Source organism: Carcharhinus amblyrhynchos, chromosome 3 (assembly GCF_965287045.1).
Source record: "Carcharhinus amblyrhynchos chromosome 3, sCarAmb.v2.hapA, whole genome shotgun sequence".
Classification (NCBI taxonomy): domain Eukaryota; kingdom Metazoa; phylum Chordata; class Chondrichthyes; order Carcharhiniformes; family Carcharhinidae; genus Carcharhinus; species Carcharhinus amblyrhynchos.
In genome coordinates this window covers 70981247-71001879 of record NC_137326.1, presented here as the reverse complement: position 1 = coordinate 71001879, position 20633 = coordinate 70981247, and the positions used below count along the sequence as shown (strand labels likewise).

At 46.1% G+C, this 20633-nt stretch overlaps 1 protein-coding gene across 2 annotated transcripts in view; it reads right to left on the bottom strand.

Annotated features, from left to right (window-relative positions):
• The window catches only part of dtymk (deoxythymidylate kinase (thymidylate kinase)), a 103809-nt gene extending 94489 nt beyond the window's left edge, over nt 1–9320 (bottom strand). For both annotated transcript variants that reach the window (XM_080185174.1, XM_080185181.1), the window contains exon 1: nt 9100–9320. In XM_080185174.1, the coding sequence (XP_080041300.1) occupies nt 9100–9295 (196 nt within the window). In that variant the 5' untranslated portion in view covers nt 9296–9320. The remainder of the gene's footprint in view (nt 1–9099) is intronic.
• Between the last annotated feature and the right edge of the window lie 11313 nt (nt 9321–20633).

Here is a 20633-nt window from a genome sequence, read left to right as displayed (position 1 = left end):
TGTTAAAGTCAAACTCGGAAGTCAAAATTTTGACACTTTTCCTTGTCTCAACTCTTCATAACCTTTGACTCAGTAATATTGAAAAACTGAGGAAAGTTATGAAACTCCTTCCAAATTAGTGTTCCACCATTCTTGGGTACCCAACATGTTTCGTCTTATTCTGATTGCAGTTTTAGCAAAACAAAACATTTTGATATCTTCCTCCAAGCCAGAAGCTGAAGCGAAATAATTATTTTTAATAGCAGGAAACTCCATGCCCATGCAATACTCATGTGTTACATTACAGTGATGCCTTCCAACATAGCAAAAGCCACGAGCTGTTCTAGCACTCCGAAAGCTAGTGGTTTTTGCTACCAAATAAACCTGTTGGACTTTAACCTGATGTTGTGAGATTTCTTACAGGAGTTACGTAGCAAAGGTTTGCCAGCTTACATATAAGAGAAATAAACAACTTTTGAATTGGACAACAATTGATGTTTGCCTTTGTATCAGGGACAGAAGAGTCTCGGAAAACAAACTTAACACTTGGATCCACTACAGTTTGCCTACTGCCGCAACAGGTTCATAGCAGCCACCATTTCCCTGGCTCTACACTCAACCCTGGAACACCTAGATGCCAAGAACAGCTATGACAAACTGCTATTTATTGACTGCAGTTCAGTCTTCAACACTATTATTCCCACAAAACTCATGTCCAAACTCTGAGGCCTGGGCCTCGGCACTTTCCTCTGCAACTGAATCCAGAACTTCCTAACTCACAGACCACAATCAGTAAGCATAGGCAACAAAACCTCCCCTACAATCATCCTCAACAACAGTACGCCACAAGGCTGTGTTCTCAGCCCTCTACTATACACCTTGTACACTTATGACTGTGCGGCCAAGTTCTCCTCCAACTCGATTTTCAGGTTTGCTGACAACACCACCGTAATGGGTTGGATCTCAAACAATGACGAGACAGAGTACAGGAATGAGAGAGAGAATCTGGTGAACTGGTGTGGCAACAATAATCTCTCCCTCAAGGTCAACAAAACAAAGGAGATCATCACTGTAAGAAATGGCTCACAGTGTTGCTTCGCTTCTGCATCAACCATAAGACCCTAGATTAAGAGGTTGTGGAAACTAGATTAAGAGGTTGTGGAAACCAAGAACAGATAAGCATATTATGGGATACTGTATAAAATTGTCTGCGAGACCGGAAACGGTGTGCCTGCTTTGCTGACACCCGTTCTTGCAAGAGTGTATGAATAAAAGAGTGTCGCTTCAGAATTTTGACTACGACTAAATTATTTGACTGTGAGCTTCATTTCTCACAACTGGGGGCTCATCTGGGATTCCTCACGTCCCTGGAAGGGTGATCGCCCCCAGAGACCGGGAAGACGCGTCCCGTTTCTGTTTGAATGGTCTCGTCTCTCTGGCAGCAGTTTCCCTCTCAGGGTTACTGACGATGATCTCCGGGTGTCATTCTGAACCGTCTGATAGAAAAGTGTTGAATGTAGGCACAGCTGAAGTCAGGCAACTCCGTGCACGGACCAAGGTAAGAAAAATGACTTCCTAAGTATTACCTTGGTGACTGGTTAGAGTATTCGCCGCGGGAAAGATAGTGGCATAAAATACTTTGTAACCGGGAAGAACATGGGAAATAGTGGAAGTAAGAAGTCTTCCGGGAAGGGGAATGAAGGCAAAACCCCGGGGAACATTCCTCCAGAAAGTCCGCTGGGAAGAATGTTGTTAAATTGGCAAAATAGTTCACTAACTAAAGACAAAAATAAGAAAAAGATGATCAAATATTGTTGTTTTATCTGGGCCAAAGAAAGTATTCGTCCACCTTCAGCATTCTGGCCAAAATACGGGTCAGACGAAGATTGGGTTTGTCAGACGTTGAATATTTATGTCAATCAAAAACAACCGTATAGTCAAGAGGAATCTGAATACGCAGCCTGTTGGAAAGGGGATTGGGATAATAGACCCGAAGCCTCCACAATGTTTCCCCTAAGGATCCCCCCCGTAAAGATAACCCAAACCCCTCCGCACCAAAGCCCTGGGGGGTCCTTGATCACTTACCACCCCCCTATATACTAGTCCAGGGACCGCCTCGGGGACCCCAGAATGACATCCAAATTGAAGTAGTTCCTGTTAACCCTGACCCGTCAGGAGCGCAGGAACGGACAGCTGTCCAAGACTCTACCCCAACCGACTCCGGACAAGGAGTATACGGGCAGAAACACCGGCTCAATGAAGTAGAAAGATTACAACAGGATATAGTTAATTTCCCACTCAGTGACGGGACGGTAAAATCAAAAGCCCCGAAGACCACAATGCTCCCTCTAAGGGAAGTACCCATGGGCCAGGGAGAGATAGGGTTTGTAAATACCCCCTTAACCAGTATTGAAGTCAGAGCATTCCAAAAGGATATGAAAAACCTGATCACCGACCTTCTAGGGGTGGCGGACCAGGTAGACCAGTTCCTAGGAGCAAACTTGTATACTTGGACAGAATTAATGGCTATTATGAGAATTTTGTTTACCGGAGAAGAGAGGGGACTGATTAGACGAGCGGCCATGACAATATGGAGGACATGGAGTTGGGGGTAGGGTGTTAGCGTGGATAGAGGATTGGTTGTCAAATAGGAGGCAGAGAGTGGGGGTCAATGGGTGCTATTCGGATTGGCGGTTGGTGACTAGTGGGGTGCCCCAGGGGTCGGTGCTGGGGCCTCAGCTATTTACCATTTATATAGATGATCTGGAGGAGGGAACCGAGTGTAGGGTGTCGAAATTTGCTGATGACACCAAGATTGGGGGAAAGGCAAATTGTGCGGAGGGTGTGGAGAGTCTACAGAAGGATCTAGATAGGCTGGGCGAATGGGCCAGGAAATGGCAAATGGAATTTAATGTTGGCAAGTGCGAGGTGGTCCACTTTGGTAGGAAGAATGGTAGGAAGGACTATTACTTACGTGGCAAAAAACTGCAGCAGGCGACGGTGCAGAGGGACCTCGGGGTCCTTGTGCATGAGTCGCAAAAACCCAGCCTGCAGGTGCAGCAGGTGGTCAGGAAGGCAAATGGGATGCTGGCCTTCATAGCGAGGGGGATTGAATATAAAAGTAGGGAGGTCTTGCTGCAGCTGTATAGGGCATTGGTGAGGCCGCAGCTGGAGTACTGTGTGCAGTTTTGGGCGCCGCACCTGCGCAAGGATATTTTGGCCCTGGAGGGAGTGCAGAGGAGGTTTACTAGGCTGATACCGGAGTTGAGGGGATTGAGCTATGAGGAGAGGCTGAATAAACTAGGCTTGTACTCGTTAGAGTTTAGAAGAATGAGGGGAGATCTCATTGAGACGTGTAAGATGATGAATGGGATGGATAGGATAGAGGTGGAGAGACTCTTCCCGCTCAAAAAAGACAGTAGGACTAGGGGGCACAGCCTCAAGATAAAGGGGGGGCGGTTTAGAACGGAGTTGAGGAGGAACTTCTTCACTCAAAGGGTGGTGAATATCTGGAATTCTCTGCCCGTTGAAGTGGTGGAGGCTGCCTCGCTAAATATTTTTAAGAAGCGGGTTGATGGGTTTTTGATAAGAGAGGGGATTAAGGGTTATGGGGAGAGGGCGGGAAAGTGGAACTGAGCCACGACAGATCAGCCATGATCTTATTGAATGGCGGGGCAGGCTCGAAGGGCCAGATGGCCTACTCCTGCTCCTATTTCTTATGTTCTTATATGGTAACGTGAACATCCTCCCACTGAAGGAGTAGAACCAGCAGAAGAAAAATATCCTAATGTAGACCCTGGGTGGGACAATAATAACCTGGCCCATAGAATTAGGATGAGGGACTTAAAAGAACTAATAATAAGAGGAATCAGAGAATCAGTACTGAAATCACAGAATTTAAAGAAAGCATTCGAAATACGAAGGAAAAAGATGAGCCTCCCTCTCACTTCCTACAGAGGCTCAGGGATAATATGCGACAATTCCCGGGCATGGACCTGGGAGACCCAGTAGGACAGGGACTCCTTAAAGTCCACTTTGTCACTAAGGCCTGGCCAGACATTCAAAAGAGGATACAGAAAGTTGAAGGGTGGAGTGAGAAGCCGGTAGAGGAGTTATTGAGGGAAGCGCAGAAGGTATTTGTAAAGAGAGATGACGAAAAGGAGAAGAAGTCTGCAAAGGTTATGTTGGCAACAGTAGATCAAATGGTGAAGAAGAGGGCAGAGTCGACAGGAACAAGAGAGTCAGGTGGATGGCGAGGAAGGAATCAGAGGAGATGGGGAAGAAGGAGGCCAGGGGAAAGAACTAGCGGAACCATGCAGCGAGGTAGGGGACGAGGAAACCCACAGTCTGGATGTTATCATTGTGGAAGGCCGGGACACTTTAAGAGGGAATGTCCTGACTTGGAAAGGGAGGGACAAACAATCCCACTCATGAACTTTGATGAAGAATAGGGATGTCAGAGGTTCCTTCCTCCGGGGGTCCACCAGGAACCCTTGATAAATCTGAAGGTGGGACCCAGTAGAGAAGAGGTGGTTTTCCTGATGGACACAGGAACTGCGTGCTCTTCCTTGAATTTCGTACCCAAAGGTGTCCGTTTTTCAGGTCAAAGACTTGCAGTCTCAGAGGTAAAAGGAGAAGGATTTACAGTACTGGTTTTTCAAATGATGATAATTGAACATAATGGGGGGCAAACCGAAGGACAGCTACTGTACATCCCAGACATAGACAGTAACCTTTTGGGAAGGGACCTAATAATATTATTGGAACTAGAGATAGGGGTATATGGGCAAAACCTGACAGTCAGAATAGCTTTATTAACAGAAGAACAAGAAACCCAAATTGATGAAAGGGTATGGGCAGGGAAGGGCAACAGAGGGAAACTAACGGTTCCCCCGATAACAATAACTCTCAAACAAGGGGAGGTGGTGTGTGTGACACAATATCCCATTTCCGCCGAAGGGCGAAAAGGACTACAACCTGTGATTGAGGAACTGATCAAAGACGGACTATTGGAACCATGTACATCCCCATACAACACCCCAGTTCTGCCAGTTAAGAAGCCTGATGGCACATATCGCCTAGTCCAAGACTTACGGGCCTTGAACCAGATAGTTCAGGTTCGTCACACGGTGGTCCCCGATCCTTACACTCTATTGAGCAGAATTCCACATAACCATAAATGGTTCAGTGTAGTGGACCTGAAAGATGCCTTTTGGGCTTGCCCACTGGATAAAAACAGTAGAGACATGTTTGCTTTTGAGTGGGAGAACACAGCAACTCCGGTGGGATTCACTGAATCCCCGAACTTGTTTGGTCAAATACTTGAACAGGTGTTAGAAGGTTTTCCTAGTCCCAAGGGAACAACTCTTTTACAATATGTGGATGATTTATTGATTACAGGGGAAAGCAAGAAGAAAACCATACTGGCTACCAATAACTTACTAAATTTTCTAGGACAGCAGGGCCTGCGGGTCTCCAAAAGCAAACTACAGTACGTAGAGAGGGAGGTAAAATACCTAGGACACTTGATTAGTGAAGGGAAGAGAAGAATAAGCCCTGAACGAATTGAGGGGATAATAGGGATCACCCTCCCCCAAACCAAGAGAGAGCTAAGAAAGTTTTTAGGATTAATTGGGTATTGTAGAATATGGATTGAATCATACGCTCAGAAGGCTAAGAAGTTGTATGCAAAATTACTAGATGAGGAACCCCAGAAATTAGAATGGACAAAGGAAGAAGAACAACAGGTACAAGAACTTAAAGACAGTCTAATCCGCGCACCCATCCTGGTACTGCCTTCCCTGGAGAAACCCTTCCATTTATTCGCTACTGTAGACAGAGGGGCCGCATTAGGAGTATTGACACAAAAGTGGGGAGATAAAAAGCAACCGATAGCTTTCCTGTCCAAATTATTAGATCCTGTGTCCAGAGGATGGCCAGAATTCGTTCAGGCAATTGCCGCAACTGCCTTGCTGGTTGAGGAAAGCAGGAAACTTACATTTGGAGGAGCCTTAATAGTAAGTACCCCACATCAGGTGCGGATGATCCTAAACCAGAAAGCGGGGCGGTGGCTCACTGACTCCCGAATTCTGAAATATGAGGCCATTCTGATAGAAAGGAATGACCTCACCTTGGTCACTGATAATTGTCTAAACCCCACCACCTTTTTATGGAAGGGAGAAGAAACCCCAACAGACCCCGCCCACGATTACCTAGACCTTATAGAATATCAGATGAAAGTCAGGTCTGACCAAAGAGATACCCCACTTCACGCAGGAGCCCGGGTCTTTATCGACGGTTCTTCCTGGGTAATCGAAGGAAAAAGACATAATGGGTACGCCGTAGTAGAGGGGCGGGTAATTGAGGCAGAGAGATTGCCCAACGACTGGTCCGCTCAAACCTGTGAGTTACACGCCCTAGGGAGAGCCCTGAAAGGGTTGGAGGCACCGAGGGAACCATCTACACAGACTCCAAGTATGCCTTTGGGGTGGTACATACATTCAGGAAAATATGGCAGGAAAGAAGGTTAATTAACAGTCGAGGGAAAGAACTAGTTCATGAAGAATTGGTAAAGCAAGTCTTAGAATACCTTCTCCTCCCTTCTGAAATCGCCATAGTACACGTGAATGGGCACAGCAAGGAGATAGTTTGGAAGCAAGAGGAAACAGGTTAACAGACGAAGTAGCGAAGGAAGCTGCCCTAAATCCAGAACCTGCCACTATCTTAACTCTGATCCCCATGATCCCTACTCCTCGAGAACAACCAATATTTACAAAAGAGGAGTTAGAAAAATTAGGAGCTACAAAAACGGTGGATGGGAGATGGACTCTACCTGATGGACGGGAGATGCTAAATAAAATGATAGTGAGGGCGATTCTAACTGTATTGCACCAGGGCAGCCACTGGGGAGTACAGGCAATGTGGGGCCTAGTCTTGCGAAAATATGGATGTAAGGGGATATATACAGTAGCTAAGCAAGTCTGCGAGGAATGTCTGATATGTCAGAAAATAAATAAAAAGGCACTGAGAGCGCCAGCACGAGGGGGCAGGGAACCAGGACAGAGGCCTTTCCAGAAACTGCAGGTGGACTTTACTGAGTTACCCCCGGTAGGCAGACTAAAATATCTATTGGTAATGATGGACCACCTTACCGGATGGGTGGAGGCATACCCACTCTCCTCGGCTACGGCCGGGGGAGTAGCTAAAATTATCCTGGAACAGATCATTCCCCAATACGGTTTGGTAGAATGTATAGACTCCAACCAGGGCACCCATTTTACATCCAAGGTGTTGCAGGATCTAATGAAGAGCCTGGAAATCTCTTGGGACTTCCACACCCCTTGGCACCCTCCCTCGTCAGGAAGAGTAGAAAGAATGAACCAAACCCTTAAGAAGTAATTGTCCAAGTTGATATTGGAGACTAAACTACCCTGGACGAAGTGTTTAGTGGAGTGCCCCAGGGGTCGGTGCTGGGGCCTCAGCTATTTACCATTTATATAGATGATCCGGAGGAGGGAACCGAGTGTAGGGTGTCGAAATTTGCTGATGACACCAAGATTGGTGGAACGGCAAATTGTGCGGAGGGTGTGGAGAATCCACAGAAGGATCTAGATAGGCTGGGCGAATGGGCCAGGAACTGGCAAATGGAATTTAATGTTGGCAAGTGTGAGGTGGTACACTTTGGTAGGAATAATGGTAGGAAGAATTATTACTTACGTGGTGAAAAACTGCAGCAGGCGACGGTGCAGAGGGACCTCGGGGTCCTTGTGTGTGAGTCGCAAAAACCCAGCTTGCAGGTGCAGCAGGTGGTCAGGAAGGCAAATGGGATGCTGGCCTTCATAGCGAGGGAGATTGAATATAAAAGTAGGGAGGTCTTGCTGCAGCTGTCCAGGGCACTGGTGAGGCTGCAGCTGGAGTACTGTGTGCAGTTTTGGTCGCCGCACTTACGCAAGGATATTTTGGCCTTGTATAGGGCATTGGTGAGGCCGCAGCTGGAGTACTGTGTGCAGTTTTGGGCGCCGTACTTACGCAAGGATATTTTGGCCTTGGAGGGAGTGCAGAGGAGGTTTACTAGGCTGATACCTGAGTTGAGGGGGTTGAGCTAGGAGGAGAGGCTGAATAAACTAGGCTTGTACTCGTTAGAGTTTAGAAGAATGAGGGGAGATCTCATTGAGACGTATAACATGATGAATGGGATGGATAGGATAGAGGTGGAGAGACTCTTCCCGCTCAGAAAGGACAGTAGGACTAGGGGGCACAGCCTCAAGATAAAGGGGGGGTGGTTTAGAACGGAGTTGAGGAGGAACTTCTTCACTCAAAGGGTGGTGAATCTCTGGAATTCTCTGCCCGTTGAAGTGGTGGAGACTACCTCGCTAAATATTTTTAAGACGCGGGTTGATGGGTTTTTGATAAGAGAGGGGATTAAGGGTTATGGGGAGAGGGCAGGAATGTGGAACTGAGCCACGACAGATCAGCCATGATCTTACTGAATGGCGGGGCAGGCTCGAAGGGCTAGATGGCCTACTCCTGCTCCTATTTCTTATGTTCTTATGTTCTTAAAAGGTTGTCAACATAGCCTAATCCATCATGCAAACCAGCCTCTCATTCATTGACTCTGTCTACGCTTCCCGCTGCCTTGACAAAGCCAGCATAATTAAGGATCCCAAGCACCCTGGACATTTTCTTCTTCCTTCCGGAAAAAGATACAAAAGTCTGAGGTCACGTCCCAACTGACTCAAGAACAGCTTCTTCCCTGCTGCTGTCAGACGTTTGAATGGACTTATCTTGCATTATCTTTCTCCAAATCCTAGCTATGACTGTAACACCACATTCTGCATGCTCTCATTTTCTTCTCTATGAATGGTACGTTTTGTCTGCATAGCAAGCAAGAAAAAATACTTTTCACTGCATGTTAATACATGTGACAATAATAAATAAAATCAAATTGAATGGGGGAAGGGGAGGGTAAGGGATTTGGAGGTGTGCATGATGGGGGTAGGAGTTCGGAGAAGGTTGGAGACCTGGAGATTGCACAGTATGCAATTACTGCAGGCGACTGAGGTAGGAAAAGCGTGCGCATCAGGCAGGGGACGGGGGATCGCGCGGCTCCTGATGCTTTACCTGGGAACCGCAGCACCTCAGCAGCTCGGCCTTGCTGTAGTAGAGCCTTCTGCAGCCTCTGACATTGGGTGCTCTTGCCGGAGCGATCTGTCCCCTCGAACACAATGAGAGCTCCCCGTTTGGCCGCCATCTGTACTGCGCAGCCACTGTTCAGATTTCGGTACCACAGATACCAAACAGCAGGCCGAACACCCATTAGCTAATACCCGACAGCCTGAGCGCTCATTGGTTACCGCCGAGACAGACCGAGCACCCATTGGATAATGCCTGACAGACTGAGCGCCCATTGGTTACCGCCAAAGGGACAGGCCGAGCACCTATTGGCTAATGCCTGACAGACAGCGCCTATTGGTTACCACCTAGGGAAAGGCAGAGCACCCATTGGCTAATGCCCGACAGACAGCGCCTATTGGTTACCACCTAGGGAAAGGCAGAGCACCCATTGGCTAATGCCTGACAGACAGCGCCTATTGGTTACCACCTAGGGAAAGGCAGAGCACCCATTGGCTAATGCCCGACAGACTGAGTGCCCATTGGTTACCGCCTAACGTTTGCTAGCCCCCCCCCCGCCGCGACAATTGATTAGAATCAGGGAAAAACGAGCATGCATTGGCTGCAGCCAAACGACAATCTGATCATCCATTGGCTGCCGCCTCCGACAGGCTGACGGCAAAAGGCTAAGCTGGCAATTGATGCTCGCTGGTGATGAACCAAGAGCTCATTGGCTGCCGCCCCAATGGCTGAGCACCGATTGGCTGTTGCTGACACGAGCGTTGATTGGCTGTCTGCTGTCAGCCCGTCCTCCGCGAAGACACAGAATTGCTGCAATGATCTTCACCCAGCGTGTGTGAAGAGAGGAACAAGATTTTTTTTTGTTTTTATTCCAATTCAATCAAACCAAGTTCAATTCAGAGTCTCAACACACTGAGACATTCCCGATCCAAGCTGACAAAACAGGGCTCTCACCTCCGGACTTGGGCTTGATCTACATGATCCAAGCTGATTGGAGTAGGCATAGCTCCTCCTCCAAGGCTTGATCTCATTTGCATCTTAGCCAAAAGGCTGAGATGCCACTTTTAAAAATTGCTTCGAATTAAGCTAAAATGTAACCTAATGACTTCAACCAAGCACAAGCATGTCGATACTACGCTTGATCTTAGCCAAAACAAGAGTTCATGTTTCAGCTCCATGATCTTTATTCAAAACTGGAAAAAGTTGGAGATTTGACAGGAGAACAACACCAAAATACAGCCCATGCTGGAAATCTAAATTAAAAATAGAAAGTTTTGGAAAACGCAGCATGTCTGACAGTTCCATTACAAAGAAGATTCATGTTTGAACTCTGTTCCTTCTCCACAATTGCTACTAGACCTGCTGAGTATTTCCAGCATTTTCTGTTTTTATATAGGATTTAACAAATCCTAAGCAGCAGGGAAATAACAAAGGGGAATAAAAGCAAAATATTGCAGATGTTGGAATCTGAAACAAAAAATGCTGGAAAATCTGGAGAGAGAAGAGTCTGGATGACTCTTCAGCAGTGCTCCTGCTTATACTGGATCTTTAGATTCCCCCTCATTCTATCCGAATAATCCCATTCCTCTGCTTTCACCCCACAGCCCTATATTTACCTTCATAATTATCCAATTTGTTGTTGAAAATTACAACTATATTTGTTTCCATCAGTCTCTCAAACAATGCATACCAGATCGCAACAATTCACTGTGTTAAAATGTTTGTTCATTATACTTCTAGATGAATCATAGAATCCCTACAGTGCAGAAGGAATCAATTGGTACATTGAGTCTGCACCAACCGAGAGTGTCTTTCTCAAGCCTATACAAGATCTACACATCTTAGGAGTGTGGGGGGAAACCGGAGCATCCAGAGGACACCCACACAAAAGCAGGGTGAATGTGCAAGCTGCACACAATCACCCAAGGAAGGAATCGAACCTGGATCCCTGGGGCTATAATGCAGCAGTGCTAACCACCGTGCCATCCACTTTCTTTTGTTAATCATCATTAACCTGCGTCCTCTGGGTTCTGACCCTTCTCCCATTGGAAATAAGCTCTCCGTATTTATCATTCTTGACTTTGATCAGTTATTTCAAATCTCTTTTTGATGTTCTGTGCTTTAAGGCAACCACCCCCAGCTTCTCCAGTCTCTCCACACAGCTGCAGCAACAACATTTTAGTAAATCTCTTATGTATCCTCTCCAGGGCCTGTATTTTTACCTTCAACACCCATCATCTGCAGCATTGGGGGAACGCATCTCCACTGACTCTGACAGGCTATTTTGTGCTCGTGAGCATTGATTGACAGCAGGTGAGACTTTTATCCTCACTTGGAAGGAAGTCCTGCCTTGGCGAGCTGGCAACCACTTTCTGTTTCTCACCCTCAGTCATTGGGTGCGCGCCAACCTAAAAATTGAGACTGTGCAAATAAAAAAGTTGTTTCGCTGGTTAAAAGGAAAATGAAGGCTTATGTCAGGATGAGACTTGAGGACTCAGGTAGTGCACTGGAAAGCTTTAGATTGGCTAGGAGGGAGTTAAAGAGTGAGTTAAGAAGAGCTAAAAGAGGACACGAGAAGACTTTGGCTGATAGGATTAAGGAGAATCCTAAGGCGTTCTATAGATATGTTAAGAACAGAAGATTGGTTAGGGCAAGATTAGGGCCAGTTAGAGACAGCAGTGGGAAGTTATGTGTGGAACCGGAAGAGATTGGAGAGGCATTGAACCAATATTTCTCTTCGGTATTCACGCAGGGAGACATAAATGTAGCTGTGGAGAACACTGGGTTACAGGGTTGTAAACTGGATAGTATTGCAGTTGATAAGGAGGATGTGCTAGATATTCTTGAGGGTTTGAAAATAGATAAGTCCCCTGGGCCGGACGGGATTTACCCTAGGATTCTCTGGGAGGCAAGAGAGGCGATTGCAGAGCCTCTGGCTCTGATCTTCAGGTCGTCGTTGGTCACAGGTATAATGCCAGAGGATTGGAGGATAGCGAATGTTGTCCCATTGTTTAAGAAGGGGAACAGAGACTTCTCCGGGAATTATAGACCGGTGAGTCTTACTTCTGTTGTGGGCAAAGTTTTAGAAAAAATTATTAGGGATAGGATTTATAGTTATTTAGAGAGTAATGTATTGATTGGAGATAGTCAGCACAGTTTTGTGAAGGGTAGGTCGTGCCTTACTAACCTTATTGAGTTTTTTGAGAAAGTGACCAAAGAGGTGGATGGGGGTAAGGCAGTTGACGTGGTATATATGGACTTTAGTAAGGCGTTTGATAAGGTTCACCATGGAAGGCTTCTGCAGAAAATGCAGATGTATGGGATTGGGGGTGATTTAGTTAATTGGATCAGGAATTGGCTAGCAGATAGGAGACAGAGGGTGGTGGTTGATGGAAAGTATTCGTCATGGAGTTCAGTTACAAGTGGTGTGCCTCAGGGATCTGTTTTGGGGCCACTGCTGTTTGTAATTTTTATAAATGATCTGGATGAGGGTATAGTTGGGTGGATCAGTAAATTTGCTGATGACACCAAAGTCGGAGGAGTGGTAGATAGTGAAGAGGGGTGTCATAGTTTACAGAGAGACTTGGACAAGTTGCAGAGCTGGGCCGAGAGGTGGCGGATGGAGTTTAATGCGGAAAAGTGTGAGGTAATTCACTTTGGCAGGAATAACAGATGTGTAGAGTATAGGGCTAATGGTAGGACTCTGAATAGTGTTGATGAACAGAGGGATCTAGGTGTATGTGTACATAGATCCCTGAAAGTTGGGAATCAAGTAGATAAGGTAGTTAGGAAGGCATACGGTGTCTTGGCGTTTATTGGTAGGGGGATTGAATTTAGGAGCCGCAACGTCATGTTGCAACTGTACAAAACTCTGGTGTGTCCGCACTTGAAGTATTGTGTGCAGTTCTGGTCCCCACATTATAGGAAGGATATGGAGGCATTGGAGAGGGTGCAGAGGAGGTTTACCAGGATGTTGCCTGGTATGGAGGGAAGGTCCAATGAGGAGAGACTGAGGGATTTGGGGTTGTTTTTGTTAGAAAGAAGGCGGCTAAGAGGGGACCTTATTGAAACATATATGATGACTAGAGGTTTAGATAGGGTGGACAATGATAGCCTTTTTCCTCGGATGGAGAAAGCTAGCACGAGGGGGCATAGCTATAAATTAAGGGGTGGTAGTTATAGGATGGATGTCAGGGGTAGGTTCTTTACCCAGAGGGTGGTGAGGGATTGGAATGCCCTGCCTGCTGCAGTTGTAGATGCACCTAGTTTGGGGGCGTTTAAGAGATCCGTGGATAGGTTTATGGATGGAAAGGGATTGGTTTAGGTTAGAGGGTCATTGCTTTTTTAACTGGTCGGCGCAACATCGTGGGCCGAAGGGCCTGTTCTGCGCTGTAATGTTCTATGTTCTAAAAGGTAATTAATTGGCCACTTAGGGGCCTTAGTTTGGAGATGGGATGGTCTTCCATTCAAGGCTGTGTCCATTCTTGTAAAATTAAAAGATGAGTGCTGTTCATTAAACTTTGCTGATGACACCAAGATTGGTGGCATAGTGGACAGTGAAGAAGGTTATCTCCAATTGCAACGGGATCTTGATCAGTTGGGCCAGTGGGCTGATGAATGGCAGATGGAGTTTAATTTAGTTAAATGCAAGGTGATGCATTTTGGTTGATCGAACAAGGGCAGGACTTACTCGGTTAATGGTAAGGAGAGTTACAGAGCAAAGAGATCTAGACAGACAGGTTCATAGCTTCTTGAAAGTGGAGTCACAGGTAGATAGAGTGGTGAAGAAGATATTTGGCATGCTTGGTTTCATTGGTCAGAACGTTGAATACAGGAATTGGGACATCTTGTTGAAGTTGTACAAGATATTAGTAAGGCCACACTTGGAATTCTGTGTACAGTTCTGATCACCCTATTATAGAAAGGATATTATTAAACTAGATGCCGAAAAGGTATGTCAGGAGGGCCAGAATGACTCAGAGGGAAGGAAGGGGGCTGGCAATGAGATAGTGGTGGGGAATGGGAGGGTCAAAGGAATTGATAGGCGGTTCTGTGGGCAAAAGTGTGACTCCAGGATTGTAGTCTGCCTCCCTGGAGCAGGGGTACAGGATGTATCAGAGAGGATAGAGGGAATTTTGAAGGGTGAGGGGACCCAGGCTGAAGTAATTATACACATAGGAGAGAAGGACGTAGGAAGGCAGAGTAGGGGGAATGTACGTAGGCAATTCAGGGAGTTGGGGGACAAGCTGAAGAGCAGGGTCTCCAGGGTGGCATTCTCTGGGCTGCTGCCTAGTAACAGCAGGGCTAGGAATACTGCAGGGCTAGGAATAATCATGCAGCTGGATGCTTGGCTGAGGGATTGGTGCAAGGTAGAGGGCTTTACTTTTGTCGATCACTGGGAAGTATTTGTGAGAGAAGAGCACCTGTACAGGAGGGATGGGGAATATTTGAATGGGAGGGGGGCAAATATCTTAGCTGGGAGGTTAGCTGGAGTGTTTCGGCAGGGTTTAAACTAATATGGAGGGGGGGTGGGGATGAGACTGATAGCTCATCAGGCACTGGGATTGGGAGCGAGTTGGGTGACAGGATAGGTTTGGTTGAAAGGAAAATTATCAGGGGAAATGAGGATCCAAGTGGGCCTGGAGGGTTGGATTGCATCTGTTTTAATGCGAGGAGTGTAACGGGTAAAACGGATGAGCTTAGGGCCTTGATGTTCGTGAGGAATTTAGATGTGGTGGCAGTGACGGAGATGTGGTTATAGGAAGGGCAGGACTGGCAGCTGAATATTCCTGGGTATAAGTGTTTTAGGTGTGACAGAGGAGGGTTGAAGAGAGGTGATGGGGTAGCATTGTTAGTTAAGAAGTACATCACAGCAGTGCAGAAGGAGGATAATATGGAGGAGTTAGGGATTGAGTCACTGTGGGTGGAGTTGAGGAATAGGAAGGGAGCGATTACTATGCTAGGGGTGTACTATAGGCCACCCAACAGCCCAAGGGCAGTGGAAGAAGACATTTGTAAAGACAGTTTAGATAGGTGCAGAAAGAATAGGGTAGTTGTCGTGGGTGACTTTAATCTTCCTGGAGTGGATTGGAAGGTGCCTAGAGCTGGGGGTACAGATGGGGAGGAATTTGTAAAATGTGTGCTGGAAGGGTCCTTGGAGCAGTACGTAACTAGCCCGACTAGGGAGGGGGCTATACTGAATTTAGTTTTGGGTAATGAGCTGGGGCAGGTGGTTGAGGTTGCAGTAGGTGAACATATGGCTAATAGTGACCACAAGTCTGTCTACTTTAGAATAAAAATGGAAAAGGATGAGTGCCGTCCAAAGGGGAGGGTGCTGAACTGGGGGAAGGCGAGCTATAGCTGGATTAGGAAGGAGCTGAAGGACACTGATTGGGAGAGGTTGTTAGTGGGCAAGTCCATGGTTGGCAAGTGGGAGGCTTTCAAGGGCAAACTGAAAATGTTGCAGGAAAGACACGTGCTGGTAAAGAGGAAGGATGGGAAAGGCAGGATTAGAGAGCCGTGGTTTACAGGGGATATTGAGGACTTCGTCAGGAAGAAGAGAGCAGCATATGTTAGGTCTAAACAACTGGGAACGGAGAGAGCGCTGGAGGAATATAAAGAGAGCAGGAGGGAGCTTAAAAGGGGAGTTAGAAGGGCGAAAAGGGGTCACGAAATGGCTTTGGCTGATAGGATTAAGGAAAATCCAAAGGCATTTTACTCTTATATTAGGAACAAGAGGGTGGTTAGAGGGAAAATAGGTCCTCTTAGGACAAAGGAGGGGAACTATGCATTGAGTCTGAGGGAATGGGGGAGATACTGAATGAATACTTTGCATCAGTATTCATGAAGGAGAGGGGCTTGGTGTCTTGTAATGTCTTGGAGGGAGCTGTAGATCAGTTGAAGGAAATATCTATTACGAGGGAGGAAGTGCTAGGGTTTTTAGGTAGCATAAAAACAGATAAAGCTCCAGGGCCTGATGGCATTTATCCCAGGCTGCTTAGGGAGGTGAGAGATGAAATTGCTGGGCCTCTGACGCAAATCTTTGTCTCTTCTTTGGTGAGGTCCCAGAGGACTGGAGGGTAGCTAATGTGGTACCGCTGTTTAAAAAGGGCAGTAGGGATAACCCTGGTAATTATAGACCAGTGAGTTTGACATTGGTGGCAGGAAAATTGTTGGAAAAAATTCTTAGGGATAGGATGTATAAGCATTTGGAGCGTTGCAATCTGATTAGGGATACGCAACATGGCTTTGTTCAGGGGAGGTCTTGCCTTACGAATCTGGTAGAATTTTTTGAGGAGGTGACAAAAACGGTTGACGATGGGCGAGCCGTTGATGTCATCTATAAGATTTCAGTAAGGCGTTTGACAAAGTCCCTCACGGTAGGCTGATAGAAAAGGTTAAGGCACGTGGGATACAGGGACAGGTATCTAGATGGATTGAAAACTGGCTAGGCAACAGGAGACAGAGAGTTGTAGTGGAAGGGTCCTTTTCTAGCTGGAGGTCTGTCACCAGTGGTGTGCCGCAGGGCTCAGTACTGGGACCTCTTCTCTTCGTAATATATATAAACGACTTGGAAGTGGGCGTACATGGTGTGATCAGCAAGTTTGCAGATGACACCAAGATGGCAGGATTGGCGGATAGCAAGGAGGATTGTCAGCTGACACAGCAGGGTATAGATAGGCTGGTATACTGGGCAGATAGATGGCAGATGGAATTTAATCCTGACAAATGTGAGGTGATGCATTTTGGAAGGAATAATGCAGGGAGGAGTTACATGATAAAAGGTAGACCAATTAGGAGTATAGAAATGCAGAGGGACCTGGGAGTGCAAGTGCATAAGTCTCTGAAGGTGGCAACCCAGGTGGAGAAGGTTGCGAAGAAAGCTTATGGAGTGCTAGCCTTTATAGGAAGGGGTACAGAGTATAAGAGCTGGCGTCTAATTCTTCAGTTGTACAGAACGTTGGTTAGACTGCATTTGGAGTACTGCGTCCAGTTCTGGTCACCTTACTACCAGAAGGACGTGGAGACCCTGGAGAGAGTGCAGAGGAGGTTTACCAGGATGCTGCCTGGTATAGAAGGACTGGGCTATGAGAAAAGATTGGGTAAAGTGGGGCTCTTCTCCTTAGAAAGACGGAGATTAAGGGGGGATCTGATAGAGGTGTATAAAATAATGAAGGGTATAGATAGAGTCAACAGTGGCAGGCTTTTTCCTAGATTGGAGGCAAATATCACAAGGGGTCACGAGCTAAGGGTGAGGGGGGAGAAGTATAATTTGGATACTAGAGGTTTTTCACACAGAGGGTCGTGGGGGTATGGAAAGCACTACCAAGTAAGGTAGTGGAGGCAGGCACGCTGGGCTTGTTTAAGGTTTATTTAGATAGGCACATGAGTGAAACAGGGATGGAGGGTTATAGGAGACGGTTTTAAAAAGGGTCAGAGCCTCAGGACAATACTGGAAATGTAATACTACATGTTAATGTTTTGTCTCTTTTAATCCGCAGGTGTGTCGGTCCACCTTGTTGTCTAACGAGGGGCATGCACACGGTGGGTCATGCGTGGGCTGCTCTTGGATGTTTCGAGAGTGGCCTAGTACTTTGCGTCGTTGTGTGTGCTTAAACCTGGACCAGCAGATGGGCACCACAACAGCTCAGTGACTATCACTGCTAGCTGTGCAGATACATGGATTTGGGCCGGTGTCTGTGGGAGTTTGAGCATTCTCCCTGTGGTTGCGTGGGTTTCCTCCAGGTGCTCCGGTTTCGTCCCACACCCCAAAGATGTGCTCTTAGGCTGATTGGTGTAACAAATTGTCCCTACACTATTCTCCCCTGAATCTGGTTACAATAGGGGTACCATTCGCATACACACAGGTCAAGGTAGGTGTAGGAAAATGCTTTGTTAAGATGGCGGCGCGGGCTCGTTGGGCTGAAGGGCCTGTTTCCCATGCTGGGTTGTTCTTTGTTCTTTGTTAGTTCTTAGAAAGAGTGCAGAAAAAATTTACTAGGATGCTATTGGGACTTAATGGTTTGAGTCATAAGGAGAGGTTGAATAGACTAGGACTTTTCTTCTCTCAAATGTAGGAGGCTCAGGGGTGATTTTATAGAGGTCTATAAAATAATGAGGGGCATAGGTGAGTTAGATAGTCAATATCTTTCCCAAAAGTTAGGGGAGTCTAAAACTAGAGGGCATAGATTTAATGTGAGAGGGGAGTGATACAAAAGGGTCCAGACGGGCAATTTTTCACACAGAGGATGGTGAGTGTCTGGAACAAGCTGCCAGAGGTAGTAGTAGAGGCAGGTACAATTTTGTCTTCTAAAAAGCTTTTAGACAATTACATGGTTAAGCTGGGTATGAAGGGATATGAGCCAAACGCAAGCAATTGGGACATGCTTAGAGGTTTAATAGAAAGGACCGGCATGGACAAGTTTGGCCGAAGAACTTGTTTCCATGCTGTAAACCTCTGAATGAATTTCTGTGACAATGACTAAGTGTGGACTGAGGTGTTCAGCAAAGCAATTATTTAATCTGCATTTCATCTCCCCAATATACTTCCAAATTTCAGTCATATCTCACAGATCCCAAAATGTACTGAGTCAAGTTCACCTGTCACCCCTGCGCTCACTTGTCTACACTTCTTGAGAGATAAATTGAAAACCATAGAGGTTGAACTTGTAAAGAACCTTGGTTAGACCAGAAATGAGAGTGTAGTGATCTGGTTTCCATATTATAAAAAGGATGGAAAAGATACAAAAGTTATTCACTGGAATGATACTGGCACTGAGAGTTTATAAACATTAGGACACATTGAAGAGGTTGAGACTTTTTTCTCTTAAAAGACTGAAGGAGACTTAGAGAAATTGCTTCCCTTGAGGACTGAGCCTAGGACCACAAATATAAAATTGTCATTTATAAATTAAACAGACAATTTGGGAGCAAAGTCCTCACCAAGATTATGGTTAGGATTATATAGAATATGTGGGACACAAGCAGGCCATTCAGCCCAAGCAATCAATGCTGTCATTTATGCTTCTTTCGAACCTCTTCCTATCTTTCCTCCTCTTATTTAATATCATAACCCTTTATTCCTTTCTCCCACATCTGCTTAAATAGCTTCCTCTGAAATACATCTATTCTATTCACTTCAACCACTCCCTGTGGTAATCAGTTCCACATTCTCTGCCCCAAGTTCTGGAAGTCTGATCCCACACCTGGCCCCCACCATTTAACTGCCTTCTGAATTGGCCTAGCAAGCCACTCAGTTCAAGGGCAATTAGGAATTGGCAATAAATGCTAGCCCAGCCATCCCATAAAAGAACAAAAAAACCCAAAAATGTGGACAAAATCAGTGAAACTGTGAAGGGAGCTGTTAAGGAAACTGTCAAACTGTCAGGGGAACTATCAAAGTTCATTGAAACTGATGAGAATGGGGAGTGCGTGGAGGTGAAGGTTGGGACTGGAAGGCTGTTTTGTATTTATTGGGTGTCTTTGCAGCTGGGATAAAGTGCTGGATCACTGTGTTGGATTTTTTGTCCAAATCACCTTCACATCCATCAGTCTGTGCTACCTCCAAAGCAATTCCGGGGGACAGTGAGTCCAACACCCACCGTCCCCAAAGAGACCATAAATGAAAATTTGGTTATGAACTTGCTAAAAGAACTTCCAAAATCTTCTTTTCCCCACTCCCTTCACTGATTCAAGAGTCTTCTCATTATGAAGGCCCAATAAGGTTCACACCTTAAACAAGGTGTGAACACACACTATTCCCTGCTAATAGAATAGAGCATCACCCTGCAGTTAGGCAAAAACATTCATTGGAATGAAGGATCTGAGAGATGTATTTTATATTATCTGAGTGCCTGGCTCAGCCTGCCTCTTCTGCGAGTCTGGAAAAATGCAGCATGTTAGGTATTTGCTGACTGTCACATTTAACATGCTGGCCAACTTGGTGGTTATTGCAGACAAAATCAGAAACTGTAAACATACTTGGGAGGGTTATTGAGAGTCAAGAACCATCAATTGGAGCAATGGAGAGTCTGTTTGCTTTCCAATTGACGTGGGAAAATCATGCACTGGGAGGATGGATGGTTGTAGGCCAGGAATCACAGAATGAAATTCCAAGAATACAGCCAACCAGAGTTGGTGTCACTACATGTAAGCCAGGTGTTGGGGTTTTACACTTTGTTCAAACAATTTGCGGTTGTAGAGTACCTTCGGGTTAAAGCAACTTTGCAAAATGTTTCACAAATATTCACAAAGGTATCGGAAGTAGAGATTAAGTGCAGTGATGAAAGCTTGAAATTGATGGGACGCAAGAGTTTTGGAGGGAATATTGGCTGGAGGATGCTGTAGCGATGGTGTGGCTCAAGGTCTCTGGGATCCAGAATTTAAAGATGGGGACAAGAATTTAAGTTTAACACTTTGGGAATGAAGAGTTAACATAGTTTAATGAGGACAGAAGTGATGGGTGAGTGGGACTTCTCTTGACACACTTCTTGCACTTTTCTATTTAACAGACCCATCCCCCA